At 42.6% G+C, this 17090-nt stretch overlaps 1 protein-coding gene across 6 annotated transcripts in view; it reads left to right on the top strand.

The window, feature by feature from the left end:
* TSPOAP1 (TSPO associated protein 1) overlaps window positions 1-17090 on the top strand; it is a 432345-nt gene that overhangs the window by 408658 nt on the left and 6597 nt on the right. For 4 of the 6 annotated variants that reach the window (XM_082245070.1, XM_082245072.1, XM_082245071.1 and 1 more), the window contains 2 exons: window positions 8974-9045; window positions 11091-11204. In XM_082245070.1, the coding sequence (XP_082101196.1) occupies window positions 8974-9045; window positions 11091-11204 (186 nt within the window). Of the gene's footprint in view, window positions 1-8973; window positions 9046-11090; window positions 11205-13164; window positions 13222-17090 lie in introns of all 6 variants that reach the window. The other 2 variants (XM_082245073.1, XM_082245074.1) reach the window with 1 other exon arrangement.

The following is a 17090-nucleotide window of genomic DNA, read 5'->3' on the forward strand; positions in this document are numbered from 1 at the left end:
GTCACTTTGAGATCACAAAAGGAGCCGTGAACCAAGCTTTTCGTCTTTATATGCAATAAAGCATAAAGAGATGCTGGAAGAGGCCAGGGAGTAGAAATATATTCGTATATATATATATATATATATATATATATATATATATATATATATATATATATATATATAATTTTTTCTGATGTGAATAGATTACATCAAAAAAAGTTGGACATTGTTACCAATTATGTCCCACAAGGATCCGAGAAAAGCGATCAATGCTGGGTATTTATTTGTGCTGGTGCTTGGGTCTCCATGTGAAGAAAAGAAGCGTCAATCAGCCTTATCCACAAAAGTAATGCTAAAGATGGGGCACATAATGGTCTCGAAGGCCCTTTCTCTGTGTAAGCGACTGGCGTCCTGCTTCAACTGGCATGGCGAGCCATGTCTTTGGACCTCAAAACGCATCAAAGTCGGACCAAAGTAGTGCAGGGACTACTTTGAAATAGTTGTAACTTGAAGTTGCACAGATATGAACGGTGCTCATTGGAAATCACGGAGTGTAACTTGTCATGTGACTTTTATTATAAAAAACGTGTAGCACTACATAATGGATATCAAGAAAAATTCTAAAATATATGTGCACATAAATCAAGAAAACATTAATGAAAATTAAAAATCCATATGAAAAGGCCATAAAAAGAAAAAAATCCAATGGCGAAAAAAACCTTTGTGCTGTATGGAAGAACCACAAGTCCCAGCATGCAGGTGGAGAGGGCGCCCCTCTCCCGGCAGAAGAAACAAATAGAAGCCCCTAGTGAAGCAAAGAGACAAATGGCTTCTTACCAGTGGCGGCCTGTGTATAGGGGGCGCAGGGGCGCCGCCCCCCCAAAAAAAAAGATTAAAAAAGATTAAAAAAAAAAACAATTTTTAGCCCACTAGGGGCGCCCGGACTTAGTGTTGGCTTATGGGGGGGTGGGGTTTTCCACCCCACGTGCGGCGGGCAGAGGCGCCGATTGGCAGCCTTCTGGGGGTCACTGGGGCGCAGAGCAATGCGCCCCGACACTCCCCACTTTTGTGATGTCCTGGCTGGGATTGGTCCAGACTCCAGCCTGGACCAATCATCATTCAGGACATACTGACCCTGCTGATGTCGTTGGGGGCGGTGCCTGTGCGTACGTCAGTCCCGAAGACGAGGAGAGGAGCAGCGCGCCGTGGACTCACCTTCCCGCCGGACCGCTTCCCGCCACCGTCGGGACTCAGAAGAAGGAAGAAGAGGACGAGGAGCAGTGCGCCGTGGACGTCACCTTCCCGCCAGACCGGTTCCCGCCGCCGTCGGAAGAAGGAAGAAGAGGACTCGAAGAGAGGAGCAGCGCACCGTGGACGTCTCGCAGGCAGCCCAGGAGAGCAGGTAAGTGAGGCAGCTGCAGTGTGATGCCATGACCTGTGACCTGACCTGTGACATGACTGTGACATGACCTGTGACATGACTGTGACCTGGGAGAAAAGAAAAAAAAGAAAAGAGGGCGCACTGACCTAGTGCATTACCATAAAAACCATTTATTAAAATGTTAAAAAAGTGTACAGAATACTCACAAAACTGGTGTGATAAACCACACATCAACATACCATGTACAATCTCCAAGGTCCCAAATGTAGCGAATAAGCATGCAGATGGTCGCATGGGGCTGCTGTGGCTAGGCTGACACGTTTCAGGGGCGAACCCCCTTCCTCAGAGCCAGAGAAATGCTGCTTTTCTCTGGCTCTGAGGAAGGGGGTTCGCCCCTGAAACGCGTCAGCCTAGCCACAGCAGCCCCATGCGACCATCTGCATGCTTATTCGCTACATTTGGGACCTTGGCTACCTTGGAGATTGTACATGATATGTTGACGTGTGGTTTATCACACCAGTTTTGTGAGTATTCTGTACACTTTTGTAACATTTTAATAAATGGTTTTTATGGTAATGCACTAGGTCGGTGCGCCCTCTTTTCTTTTCTCCCAGTTGGTTTTGGACACCCTTGATCCTGAAGGGGGCAGCAATACCAACAGCCTTTTTTAATATCTGAGTTTGAAGTGTACCTCTCTCTACTCCGTTAGACTCTACTTAAGCGCAGGAGATTTTACTTTATGACCCGTGACATGACCTGTGACCTGACCTGTGACCTGACCTGTGACATGCCCTTACCATCTCCTGTACCATGACCTGTGCCATGCCTGTACCATGCCTATACCATCACATGTGCCATGCCTATACCATCACCTGTGCCATGCCTGTACCATGACCTCAAAGTCACGCAATTTTTTACCCCGTTTTTTGCCGCGAAGCAATACCTATTACATTTTTCTTTTTGCACCCCCCAAAAAATTTTGAGCACCAGCCGCCACTGCTTCTTACCAGATGATGTTGGCTTTCAAACTAATAGAAAAGCCAAATGCGCATAGAGGGGTTAAACCCATCAGGTGCAGATCATCAGAGAAGACCTTTTAATTGTACTCGCAGGAAGACACATGGGAGCCACACAGATGTAAAAAGAGAACACAGGGCACATAGCGTGATACCATTTAAAGTAAAGGTTATTTATGGCTATTACACTCACATGTTCGTAGAGACAAGCAGGCATATCTAAAATACACAGTGGAGAAAAACACAGGCTGCAGCATTCAATCATATATAAGCCGGCTTGGGGGCGTGGTCACGACACCTCAGGTACCGCCCTACGCAGCGTTTTGACATAGGGTTGACGTCGTCGGGGCATGGATTTTCTGAACTTTTTCTATAGGTTTGTGTGAGCTGCTTGTTTTTTATTTATTTACATAATTTTGATTCACAATTTTATTCATTTCAACAGTAATAGCGCAGAATTGTCTCCGTTTATGTGTCATGTAACTGCAGTCCCAAATCGCAGGACAAGTCACACAAGTGTAAAAGGGGCCTTAGTCTACATTTCCACTATTGCAACTTAGAGTGCGTCTTTGATGTGAATTTGATCCAACTTTATACTCTCTGGATCAAAGTTGCATCAAAGTAGTGCAGGCAACTTTTCCAAGTCACTAGTTTTCAAAATTGCACAGATGGGAATGGGTGCCATTGAAATCAGTGGGCTTTGACTTTTCATGCGACTTTGTGTGCTGCTCACTGTTTTTGTTGCTGCAGGCTCTGATGTGAAAACGCAAAAGCCCTGCCTGTGCCAAGATGGCTGTCTCCTCACAGAGACATAGTGCACACCAAGAAAATTTAAGTCAGTAATGGAGAAAGATCAGCTGTAGATTAGTGACTAGTCCTTTGCTCTCTTCACAAACAAAGATTTTCCATCACACTTATCAGCTAGCCTGCAAAAAGACAAAAACAAATTGACCCTGTCTAACAATTCACTTTAAAAACAAAGGGTTTTGTTTGCACACATTTGCAAATATATGCATAAGCCTCAGTGCTCACGTCAAGGCTCCTCTATGTACTGTGGTCCGAACACTATAGTTTTTACTCTGTCTGCCTTTTTTTGGGCAAAGTTCAGTTCCTCTTCAAGTAATAATAGTAATACATGTTATTTAGAGGCACCATATATAATCCCCAAGGTCACCTTACAAGAATAGCAGCAGAGAAACAAAAAATAAATAACATAAATATACATTACATAATCAATTACAAAAACAAGTAGGACAGAATATCCTAGTTTAAAGAGATGAGCTTTGAGACATGATTTGAAAATAGGTAGGAAATCAATATTGCGGATGTCTGGAGGCAGGGCGTTCCAAAAATAAGGGGCAGAGCGCCTAAAGGCTCTCCATCCCATAGTGGTCAGGCAGGCAGATAAAACATTGAGGTGAATAGAAGAAGGCCTGAGAGTGCAGGAGGATTGGTTAATGTGCAGGAGTTCAGAAAGGTATGAAGGAGCGAGGTCATAAATGACCTTAAAGGTAAGTAACAATCTTAAAAACAAAATATATTAGACCGGAAGCCAGTGCAGAACAGGGTTGATGTGATTAACCACTTGAACTTGGGAAGGTTTACCTCCCCACTTCATGACCAGGCCATTTTTTGCAATACGGCACTGCATTTCGTTAACTGACAATTCCGTGGTCATGCGACACTGTACCCAAATAAAATTTGTCATTTTTTCCCACAATAAAGCTTTTTTTTTAGAAGGGTTTTTTGTTCCTCAAACCAAGGAGAATGGGACTTTATGGGCAAGAGGATAATGCAAGTAGGTAAATAAGGTATATACAAAATAGTGATAGTAAAAATAAAACCATAATTTATTAACTACAATACTATTTCCATGTATTGTAAACAAATATTGGTGAACAATGTGCTTGGGGGAAGACCCAAGTGTGAAGGAAGTAAAAAAAGTGATTCAGAAGAATCAGTGACAGTAGTGCAATAGTGACATTTCATAAGGATTTTTTGGCTGTTTTCCAATGGATGTTGAAAAGGACAGATGTCCCCAAAAAATCCCAGATTGCTGACGGGTTTCGGCTCTATCATGGGCCTTTTTCAAAGCGTTTTAGTCACTCAGTTTTTAATCTATGGGAATAATATACAGGATTGTTTAGGTCCTTTAGGTACATAACGTAGCGTCAAGTATTTTTTCAATTTTAAAAAAGAGTTATATACATACACGGGTGTAGCCACTAGTTTCAGCGCAGAGCTCCCTTATCCATGTTGCAATCACAGCGGGAATCGTGTCCTGCATATAGCCTAGGGTGGTGTTAACAAGAGGGGTACTTGTTTTATGTATATAACTCTTTTTTAAAATTGAAAAAATACTTGACGCTACGTTATGTACCTAAAGGACCTAAACAATCCTGTATATTATTCCCATAGATTAAAGACTGAGTGACTAAAACGCTTTGAAAAAGGCCCATGATAGAGCCGAAACGCGTCAGCAATCTGGGATTTTTTGGGGACATCTGTCCTTTTCAACATCCATTGGAAAACAGCCAAAAAATCCTTATGAAATGTCACTATTGCGCTACTGTCACTGATTCTTCTGAATCACCTTTTTTACTTCCTTCACACTTGGGTCTTCCCCCAAGCACATTGTTCACCAATATTTGTTTACAATACATGGAAATAGTATTGTAGTTAATAAATTTATGGTTTTATTTTTACTATCACTATTTTGCATATACCTTATTTACCTACTTGCATTATTATCCACTTGCCCATAAAGTCCCATTCTCCTTGGTTTGAGGCACCAAAAAACCCTTCTACATTCTACATAGGGACGGTGGCAGAACCTACTCACCTTTTGTGTGCAAAAGAAACAACCCCCCCTCGAATAAAGCTTTTTTTTTTTTTTGGTGGTATTTGATCACCACTGCATTTTATATTTTCTGCGCTAGTAACAAAAAAGCCTGACAATTTAATGAAAAAAAAAAAATACTTTTTACTTGTAATTTATGGAGGGATTTGGGTGTGAGAAATTATTTGAGGCGATTATTCTTGCATAAATGGAAATATGCTGACCGAGTAACATTACTGATGTGGGCTTGGAAAGATGGTGTATTGTTGCGGATGACACCCAGACTTTTTATCCGAGGGGAGGGAAAAGATGTGGAGTTATCAATATTAACTGAAAAAAAGTTGAGCTTTGTCAGGGTAGATTGCATGCCAATGAGGAGAACCTCGGTTTTATTACTATTTAATTTGAGAAAGTTATAAGAAAGCCAGGGTTTAATTTCCTGTAAACAGTAGGTAAGGGATTTGGGTGCAGGGTGGTTGTAGGTTTTAGTGGACAGGTAGAGCTGGGTGTCATCCACATAGCAATGGAAATTTATGAACTATGAGACCAAGAGGAAGAAGATTATGAACAGAAGTAATAGGTTTAGGGGTGATGCTGGATTTAATGTTCCCTAAACTTACTTTCTTGGGTATGAGAACATGCACTAAAGGTTTGTGTGTCAGCCTCTTTTTGGCGAAGAAACAGGTGCAAAATCAACCAGCCTAAGTTTAAAAACTGGAAATTAACGTGTCGAGATCTTTTTAGAATTGGAGATCTAGTGTGCTGGAATAGTTAAATTACAAACATAAGATAAAATTGATCCTAATAGCAAAAATAATCAGGATAAATAAGTAAACTATAAACACAGAAGGATTAACATGATTTGGCGATTTCTTGGACCAAGATAATAGGGTAAATATCTACTGGACAGGAAACTATAATGAAATTACTAAAATATACAGTTAGCTGAAAGGAGCGAATGAGAGCTTTACTAAACTGAAATGGGGAAGGAAGAAGAGTGAAAGTGGTTAGATTACATATATATAGAGGCCTGATGTGAGTCAATCGGAATTCCCATAGTCCAGTTCACATTTTCAGATTGGCTAATTATTCCATTCCAGTCAGAGGCAAAAACTACAATCTTCAGGGCCCCGGTGCAAGAAACCATGAAGGCCCCCCTCCCTACCCCATCCCAGGGCCCTTTCTCATGTTCTGCCGTGGGCCCCCTTCTGCCGTCTTGAGGCCCCCCACATGGTGATGGAACACCAAGGCCCAGTTGCAAGTGCGACCTTTAAGACCCTGGTAGTTCTGCCACTGACCTTACTATTACTAGTGGTCATTTTGGAGGCTCTAAATCAGTAACTTCAGAGTGCCCCCTTACATCCTCCAGAGTGCCCCCCTTGGGATCAGTGGCAGTATTGGTTGTGTTTGGGGGGGAGGGGGATCAGTGGCTGTGGTGGGATCATTGGCGGTGGTGGGGGGGTGGGATCAGTGGTGGTGGTGGGATTGGTGGCGGTTGTGGGGGGGATGGGATCAGTGGCAGAGGGATGGTGGTGGGGGGGTGGAATCAGTGGCAGAGGGATGGTGGTGGGATCAGTGGCATAGGGATGGTGGTGGGGAGGATAGGATCAGTGATGGCAGTGGTGGGGGGATGGGGATCAGTGGCAGAGGGATGGTGGTGGGGGATGGGATCAGTGGTAGAGGGATGATGGTTGGGGATGGGATCTGTGGTAGAGGGGTTGTGTTGAGGGATGGGATCAGTGGCAGAGGGATGGTGGTTAGGGGGGTGGGATCAGTGATGGTAGTGGTGGGAGGGATGGGATTGGTGGAAGTGGCAGGCGGGGATAGGACCAGTGGTGCTGAGGGGGATGGGATTAGTGGCAGAGGGGTGATGGTGGTGGAAGGGACCAGTGGCAGGGGGATGGGATCAGTGGTAGAGCAATGATGGTTGGGGATGGGCTCAGTGGCAGAGGGGTGGTGTTGGGGAATGGGATCAGTGGCAGAGGGATGGTGGCAGGGATTGGTTCAGTGGCGAAGGGATGAGATCAGTGGCAGAGGGATGGTGGGGTGATGCGATCAGTGGCGGAGGGATGGGATCAGTGTCGGAAGGATGGTGGGAGGGACGGGATCAATGGCAGAGGGATGGCTGGAGTGACAGGATTAGTGGCAGAGGGATGGTGGGGGGGATGTTATGGTGACACAGGCACTTACCAATTCTCAGTATCAGTCGATCCCCCTCCATGCTCAGTGCTCTCTTAGTCTGGAATCAGTGCCTCCTATAACTGCTCTCCCGAAATGGGGACTCTGTCTTTACATCCCCTCCTCACGCAAGGGAGAGATCCTCCCCCTTCACTCCACTGGCCTATCAGCTGGTCAGCTGACTTTCTCCTCCACCCCAGTTTCCTCCTCCCAACATGGATTTGCTTGGAGAAATGGGGGGAGCGCTGTGCCAGTAGCCGTGAGTGCTGCCTGTAATGGTGCCTGTAATTTGCGACGGCGGGTGGCAGCCACCCCTCCCTCATCCCCCACAGTGTATTACCATGTCAGGGACATAATGTCCTGATCAGTGCTTAGAAGCGGCGGCAGGCAGACGCCCCCCTCCACAGTGGCTGAATGCCAGGGCCCAGTCACAACTGGTAGTTCCGCACCTGATTCCAGTAATGGGGACCACTACATCTAACATTATTAGGATGGCAACTTGACTGTGAGTGTGTTTAAATGTATGTCCAGCCAAAATATGTTGTTTTAGTTTTGGATAGGTTGGATAATAGAACCACAGTCAGCTTTTTATTGTCTATTTCCCTGCTTTTTGCTCTCACTCTCACATGACCTATTCACACTGGCCCCAATCCACCGTGGTGCACACTTTTTTAATGCATGCTACAGTACATTAAGCCAGGCCATTCATTCGCATGGACTGCCTCATGCAGCACAACAGATCAAAAATTTTGTATGCAGCATTTTTGGCAGCACACCCCAATGCACAGTCTTTCATTGCATTGCGCTGCAAAACCCAGGTGCACTGGAAAGGTGCACCACTCTAGTGTGATTGAGCTCAATATGAGGGGAAATCAATATAACAGAGCCCTGGAGAGCAGTAAAACCCAAAGGGCTTCAAACCCTTACCTACAGTTTCAGTTGAAAAATAAACACACTTGCTAGCAATGGGTAAATGGTTAAGAGGTTCACATTATCTATTAGCAGATCACGAGCAGGAATATCCACTCCCTTTCCCAGCATTCCCCCTTATCCAGTTTAGGAACCAATTTTGTGCAAGATTCCCCTGCTGTAGCAAATTGAATCCTGCTTTGCTGGGGTTTATTTTCGCCTTCCTCTGGATCAACAGCGGGTATAGGATTGTGTATATGGGATTTTATAGTAAGGTTTTCAATACTGTTTGTTTTTTTTTTTTATGGTTGAACCGGATGGACTTGTGTCTTTTTTTAACCTGACTAACTATGTAACTATGTAACCTTGAAGTACCAGTTCTGTGCTATTCATTTAAATTGGTTGGGGGAATAAAGTAAAATACTCAGGATTCAGAATAAAGATTAGCCTTGGCTTTTTATATACAGGCAAAAGTGCACATCTTTCTTTAAGAAGAACCACCATTTGAATTCCTTACCATCATAAAGGATTCTGTTTGTATATGTGTATATTTTTCATATAGTATTTATGGAGGCACTGCATTTATTAAGGAAGTATTATTCCTGCCCAGAAGTGATAAATCAATACAAAATCTTTTTGCTGTTGTTTTTTTTTTTTTTTTCCAATAGGCAGAATTAAGCTTCACTGCTGGGGACATCATAACTGTGTTTGGACCAATGGATGAAGATGGATTCTTTTATGTGCGTACTGGCTCCTGCATCATGTTTTGTGCTGTAACTTTTTTTCTTGTATTTGGTATCTAATAAGTAACTGTATATTGACTGTTCAGAATATTTTTTTTCAAATAAGTAGGTAGCATAGCTTTAATAAGTCAACATTTGATATTGTTATTACATACAGTTAACATATATTCCTGTTGAATATTGGTGCAGTGCAGCATTCATTATTAAATACATGTATGAAATGTCATTTTTAACAATAAAAAGTAAAAAAAAGTAGTACTAGTTCCCCCTATGTAGTTTGAGCCTTGACAGATCAACAAAAGCATTGAAACATTTTGTATCCTGACCTTTTGGAACATTTTATTAAATGTTAACCAACATTTTATATGCACCAACCTTGTAGCTCTACCATGAAGGCTCTTGGGGACTTTGATTGCTATGAATTGTTGTATGTTACATCACACATGTCTGTGTTGAGAGCAGGGATCACAAGACGTGAAATTCTCATAAAGTGCCTTGAAAAAGTATTCACACCCCTTGAAATTTTCCACATGTTGCCATGTTACAACCAAAAATGTAAATGTTTTTTTTTTTTGGGGATTTTATTGATAGACCAACATGTAGTGGCACACAATTGTGAAGTGGAAAGAAAATGATAAATGGTTTTCAAATTTTTTTACAAATATCTAAAAAGTGTGGCGTTTATTTGTATTTAGCCACCTGAGTCAATACTTTGTAGAACCACCTTTTGCTGCAATGACAGCTGTAAGTCTTTTTTGGTTTGTCTCTTCCAGCTTTGCACATCTAGAGAGTTAAATTTTTGCCCATTCTTCTTTGCAAAACAGCGCAAGCTCTGTCAGATTGGATGGAGAGCATCTGTGAACAGCAATTTTCAAGTCTTGCCACAGGCTCTCAACTGGATTTAGGTCTGGACTGGGCCAATCTAACGCATGAATATGCTTTGATCTAAACCATTCCATTGTAGCTCTGGTACTCAATGAGATGTTCAAAGCTTTGGATATTTTTTTATAACCTATACCTTTAAACTTCTCCACAACTTTATCTCTGACCTGTCTGGTGTGTTCTTGGCCTTCGTGATGCTTGTTTGTTCAGTAAGGTTCTCTAACAAACCTCTGAGGGCTTCACAGAGGTATTTATAACCGCTATATTTATACTGAGATTAAATTACACACAGGTAGACTCTGTTTACTAATTAGGAGACTTCTGAAGGCAATTGATTCCACTAGACTTTAAGCCCCGCACACACGTACCGATCGTCGGCCGACCGATCGGCCGTCTTTTGTCCCCGGGCTGTCCTGTCCGCTGAAAAGTGCAAAAGACTGCACACTAATTTTGTCCGCCGACTGCAGAAGTGATGTCATGTGATGGTTAACTTTCCCTGTGTTTTTTCTTCTCTGAGCATGCCCAGTCTTGCAAATCTGCTGTCTGTCGGCCGAATTCTGTACTGACTGGCGAACAATCGGCCGTTCTGGTGTCGGCATACAAAAATTTTAATGCTTGCACGACAGATTCTGTTCGGCCGAAAGTGCGCTGTCGGCTGTCGGAAGCATCATACTAACAAGCCGAAAATCGGCCGATCGGTCAACAATCTGCACGTGTGTACGGGCCTTTAGTTAGGGGTATCAGAGTAAAGGAGGCTGAATATGTATGCCACTTTTCACATATTTATTTGTAAAAATTTTGAAAACCATTTATCATTTTCCTTCCCCTTCACACTTATGTGCTACCTTGTGATGGTCTATCACATAAAATCCCAATAAAATAATTTTTGGTTGTCACGTTACAAAATGTGGAAAATGTCAAGGGATATGAATACCTTTTAAAGGCACTGCGTATGTGGGTCCTTGACATAGTGTTTTAAATAAAATAAAAAAATAAAAAGCAAGCACAACATCCCAAATTGAACACGCGCTTGTCTGAGTTGGATAGTGCACTTACAGTATAAATCTAACTAGATCTTAGCAGGGATTTTTTTCTCTTTTTATGTTTTTTGAATGTATGCTATATATACTTAATCTGACTACTCCATTTAATACAAACAGGGGGAGCTCAATGGGCAAAGAGGATTTGTTCCCTCAAATTACTTAGAAGTTTCCCAGACACAAACTGAAGATCTGAAGTCACAAGAAACTGTTCATGCAAGAGGAGAAAAGGAGGTGAGGACATCTGAAATGACCTTAACCAACCTTCCTCAAAAGCTGTTTTTTTAAACTGTTTTAGGAGCACTGTTGCTTTGATTATGTAATGCCATGAAAAGAGTGTTGGCCAAGTGCTTGCATTGTGGTAAAGCCCCATATTATGTCACCCTGGTGCTGGAGATGAGCATTCTTAACTAATCACCAGAAAACATATCTAGCCACCTAGGTGTGTTGAAATTTAAACTTTACAGAAGGTAAAACAGCAACTAATAACATATAAAAAGAAATGTAAAGGACAGAGACTGCTTCATCCTGCGTAGAATGTAGCGTGAGCAAAAAAGACGGTGAAGTAGGGTCCCAGTTTTGGTCTGACCTGGGAGCAGTTTCACCCCTTGTAGAAATTCCCTAGTATCTACACTAGTATCTATATTATTGACATAAAGCAAAAAGCAAAAATTTTTTTTTTCTTTGCAAATTGTTGCACGGGTTTCATAGGCTTGGTAATCTATCTGATTAAAAAAGATTAGGGTTTAGTTTTTCCCATTTGTTATAGTGACCTGGGCTAGTTTGGTGTAAAATCTACCGTTTAAGCATGTTTTGAACGTTTGGCTCTGTTGCTATTTGCTGAGACTTATTAAAGCTTTAGTAGTGAACTCTCACACATACACTCACGGCCACTATATGTAAGCATTATTACTATTATATTATTATTACTATTAAGTTGAAAACTTTCTGTAACAAACTCTATTTTCTCTGAAAGCTGTGCTCAAAAAAGGCAGACTGGTACAAAAAGAACCTTTTTACCAGTATTGCCTGTGGTCTCCCTACAGCTACTCTTTCCCTCAATACCGTGCTGTGATCTGCACTGTGTCTATATGTAGAGGCAGAGTTTTGCTTCCCCATGTCAGAGCCTCTAGCAAGTGCAGTGAGCAGCATGGCAGAGAGCATCAAATCTCACACTAAAACTCCTCAAACCAGCAGTCAGACCAACCAACAGTGCCTTAAAGCGTATTTCCACTTTTGCAGTCAATTTTGAGAAAACCCCAGTATATATTTGTGTTATCATTCACGTAGCATGCCTAATAAAACTTTTTAAAAACAATATTTTTGACCTTTTTAGGTGTTTTCTTCGAGGAAAGACCTCTGAGCAGACTGCATCCATTTCTGATCAGTTTCAGAGTGAATCTGTCCTAGTAGAAATGCTTAGGGCAGGCTTAGTTTCTTCCTATTAATATAAAATTTAGCAGGCCAGGTTATACATTTTTAACTGTATGCCGTGTTCACATCTAGTTTACAACTGACAATGAGATTTGCTAGCAGGGTTATTTATGGCAAACGCTGCTCCCTAGACCCCTCATCACTAAAGAGTGCTTAGAATTTTTCAATGCTAGATTTATCAGAAAAGAGCATCTAAAATGGTAGTAGCATTTTTTAAAAATATTTTTATGTTATGCTATGTGATTGAGAGTGTGTAACAGATATAAAGTAGGCGTTATCCCAATGCAGCTGCAAAAATGGAAATACACTTTAAATCACAGAAGCAGATATAGAGCCACATAGTTGGTAGCACAGGAGTGTCTGGTCACCCTCACATACCAAGAAGCGGTCTGCTCTTTTGCAATTTAGGAAATAAAGTTGTATTTTGCAGTGTACTGTCTAAGCACAACTAGCATTTCTACATGGTCCCTAGAACATAACAAATCTTCACTTTTGGAGTCCAGGTCTAATTATAATACTCTACCATATACCATGAGGGGATGTATTAGTCACATTTTGTTATCTAAAATGATTTCTATTTTCTTTTATTTGCAATTTCTCCAAGTAAGTCTCTATTTTATGCTCCTAAGAAATATCTTTAGTGACCAGTCCTATCAGTATTGGTGCAGCAGTGGATCTCTGTGTAATTATGCTGCTTTTAGTATAATTTTTGTATCCTCTTTTTGTCTGTGCCTGTGTCTTTCATTTTTGGGATCGCCAGAGCTTGCGAAGAAGAACCAAGTGATAGATTTAGACAGAGAAAGGGACAGACAGACATGTAAGTGAGATCTCCTTTCCCAGCACTGGAAGAACAACTATAGATGTTTACACTCGTTTCCCTTCCCTTCCCTTGTTGTAGATGAAATAGTAGTCACATTATGAAAACCCTGTTGTCTTCTTAACTGTCACAATGATTGTTATAGTAGTTACACTAATGGAGATGCATTATGTATGCAAAGTAGAATTTTCTGAATGTGTGAAAAGAAGAAAGACTTTTGGGAGGTACCATTTTACCTAATAGACTTGATAGTAAATGCCCCATCCACAGGTTGTTTTAAAGCCTCACAATGACCTTATGCTGCTGTCCATGTCCACTAGAACCATGTACATGTTCTGGTTCAGCAAGGTGGAGCATTACAGTTACAGTTTCCCCATGTAAACAGGGCTGCCATCAGGGGGGGGGGCAGCCGATACACACGTAGGGGGCCCCGAGCGCCTGGAGGGGCCCGGGCCCTGGCATCCAGGAAGTGTGCAGGAGACAGTAGCCAGGGGAGACATAAGGCAGGAGAGGAGCCAAAGGATAAGTGCATAGTAAGCACAGTAAGTTAGCTGGCAGGGCTGGGACTCAAGAGATGTTAGAGGGACTTAGGAGCCTTTCATGTACTCACTGGCTGAGGGAGCAGCAGGCGGCGGGCTGCTCCTCCTCCTGCTGCCTCCTTAGCCAATGGGTACACAGGGTGCACTGTCCATCACTGCAGAGCCTGGTGCTTCCTCTGCTGATGGAATGGAATTCCTCTGCAAATAACCTGCTGCAGAAATCGAGATGAGAGAGAAAAAAAAAAAAGAAATGTTTCCCTTAAGCTGCTAGAAGACATGTACAGTTCATTGTCTGTGACCCGCCCCTTGCCCTGTTACTAACAGTCACTGTATTTACAACCCTATTTCTGTCCTTTTAACAGGTTAAAAGTATTTTTACACATGTATAGCATAGGTGTCAGCTTATGTCACCATGTTAAAAGGACATCAATACAGTGACTGTTGTTAGTCCAGGTTTACAAAACTAGCCAATGCTTTGAAAAGCAATCCATGCAAATTGCTTTTCAGGTCCCTTTCACATGAGCGGTTTGATCGGGTCTGCCTGTTAATTTTTCAGGCAGACCTGATCAGACCCTCCATTCTCCTTTATGGAGTGGCAGATGTAAATGGAATTGATTAATTTGAAATGCAGATTCAAACTATGTATGTGCAGGCTGAAGGTACCCAAGTTGATCAGTCGATCAACTTGAGTACAACGTACAACCAGCCTGTAGGATTTTACATACGCTTATCGCTAACAGCTCTTGTAGCCGCTAGCAATAATCCCTGTGTTCTCTCGGCAGGGACAGCTTTCCCTCCCACCAGGAGAACACAATGGCTCCGCAGGAGGGATTCCCCTGTCTGTGTTGATAGGGGAATCGAGCAAATGTTTTTCCTGCAAGCCGTGGGATAAAAAAAATGAATGGGGTTTTAACTCTTCCATAATTTAGCCAAAATTTATACATAACTAGAACATCTATTAGGGGTAGATCACTGCAAGAGATTTCCCCTCACTTCCTGTCTTGGTTTCCCGAAGACAGGAAGTGAGGGGATCTCCCTGCAGGGATATAGCTAGCAATTGTTTCTATCTATCCATATATATCTATGTAACAGATCCCCAATACTTGGATCAAGTATTTCTCTCTTGGGTCTCCAGAATCTCACGTGATGCAGTGACCTGGACCCTCAATTCCCCCCAAACATCAGCCGAAGCTCGATGAAGGGTAAAACAAAAGACACTTTATTCAACAACTCACTTGCAATATATACAGTCTCATGTGTTTGATTTCATTATCATATGCAAATGCAATTGCATACAGAACATAGTCAACATACCTTGGTCATCTGGAAAGAGTCCCAGCAAATGGGCGTTCGTCACAATCTATATATAGATAGATAGATAGATAGATAGATAGATAGATAGATAGATAGATAGATAGATAGATATACACAGTATCTCACAAAAGTGAGTACACCCCTCACATTTTTGTAAATATTTTATTATATCCTTTCATGTGACAACACTGAGGAAATGACACTTTGCTACCATGTAAAATAGTAAGTGTACAGCTTGTATATCAGTGTAAATTTGCTGTCCCCTCAAAATAACTCAACACAGCCATTAACGTCTAAACTGTTGGCAGTACACCCCTAAGTGAAAATGTTAAAATTAGGCCCAATTAGCTATTTTCCCTACCTGGTGTCGTGACTAGTTAGTGTTACAAGGTCTCAGGTGTGAATGGGGAGCAGGTGTGTTAAATTTGGTGTTATCACTCTTACTCTCACACACTGGTCACTGTAAGTTCATGATGGGAATTGTAGTTCCTGAACAACTGGAGGGCCATAGTTTGGAGACCCCTGGCCTAGGCTATAAGAAGATTGCCAAGACCCTGAAACTGAGCTGCAGCACGGTGGCCAAGACCATACAGCGGTTTAACAGGACAGTTTTCACTCAGAACAGGCCTCGCCATGGTCGACAAAAGAAGTTGAGTGCACATGCTCAGCGTCAAATTCAGAGGTTGTCTTTGGGAAATAGACGTATGAGTGCTGCCAGCATTGCTCAATTTTGAGAAAACTCAATTGGGCCCAATTTAGACATTTTCCCTTAGGGGGTGTACTCACTTTTGTTGCCAGCGGTTTAGACAATAATAGCTGTATGTTGAGTTATTTTGAGGGGACAGCAAATTTGCACTGTTATACAATCTGTACACTCGCTACTTAACACTGTAGCAAAGTAATTTCTTCAGTGTTGTCACATGAAAAGATATAATAAAATATTTGCAAAAATGTGAGGGGTGTACTGACTTTTGTGAGATACTGTGTATATGTGTGTGTGTATATATATATATATATATATATATATATATATATTTCTCTATCGCTCATTGACAGACGTAGTCCTCGGTGATTCAGCACCTTCGGGTTATGCTGCCCTCCACAGGAGTAGGACTAGACAGGAAATAAAATGCTCTGGCCACACCCTAGGGGCAGTCCCCGAGGGTATATCCTCTCTCTCTCTGCCACAGCAAATCAGTTTTTTTCTGTCTAGTTAGGAGTAAGGACCTTAGATACCTTGCTGGGATCTTCGGTCCTGGCAGGATTTTTTTCTTAAAAAGATTTTTAGACAGCTTTTTTTCTCCAGTGTTCCTGTGAGATCTTCAAGCAAGAAAGCTGAACTGGGGGCGACGGGCTGGATGTTGAGATCCGGTGGTCACCCCAGTTCAGCCTACGAGCGCGTGCAGGCCATAGCTCCGCGCTGGGTCGGCCGCGACATAGTCCCACTGGAGGGACTGACCCTGCGAGTTAAACGTCTCGCTGAAACGCCAAGGACGATGAGTCACGGCGTCCGTATTGGTCGACAGCCCTCCCGCCCCGGTGGAGAGGGGTACTGTCAGGAGTTGGCGCCCGCCTGGTTCCGGTATGGTGAGTAGTATGTTCCCCCTTTCCCCTGACGGGTCTTGTGGTGAACGCGGGCCCCTCTCTGTATGGTAAGGATGAGTTCCCCTCTATCCTATAACATGGCACAGATCCCCCTACTTTGAGTGTGATTTTTGTGTGCAAAAAGCCAGGAGGCTTGGTTTGGGAGCTGACAATCTAATTGTAAATATGTTAAAAGATTGTAATCAGTGGCAGTACTGGAATCTTACTGTGATAATATAAGTATCCTACCAGTCAGAAGCCACGGACATGTAGACTGCTTTCCAAGTCAGGTCTCCAGCAATAGCAGGCCTTCCGACGGCCATGCGGTCCGCCAGGGTCCGGTACCGCCGACCAGGCTAAATCCCCATGTAGAGAAGGTGTTGTGATGCTCTGCAGTCACGCCGCTATTCGGTACAACCGCCGCCATTGTTT

This window comes from Pelophylax lessonae (genome assembly GCF_965119305.1).
Source record: "Pelophylax lessonae genome assembly, chromosome: 2".
In the NCBI taxonomy this organism is placed as follows: domain Eukaryota; kingdom Metazoa; phylum Chordata; class Amphibia; order Anura; family Ranidae; genus Pelophylax; species Pelophylax lessonae.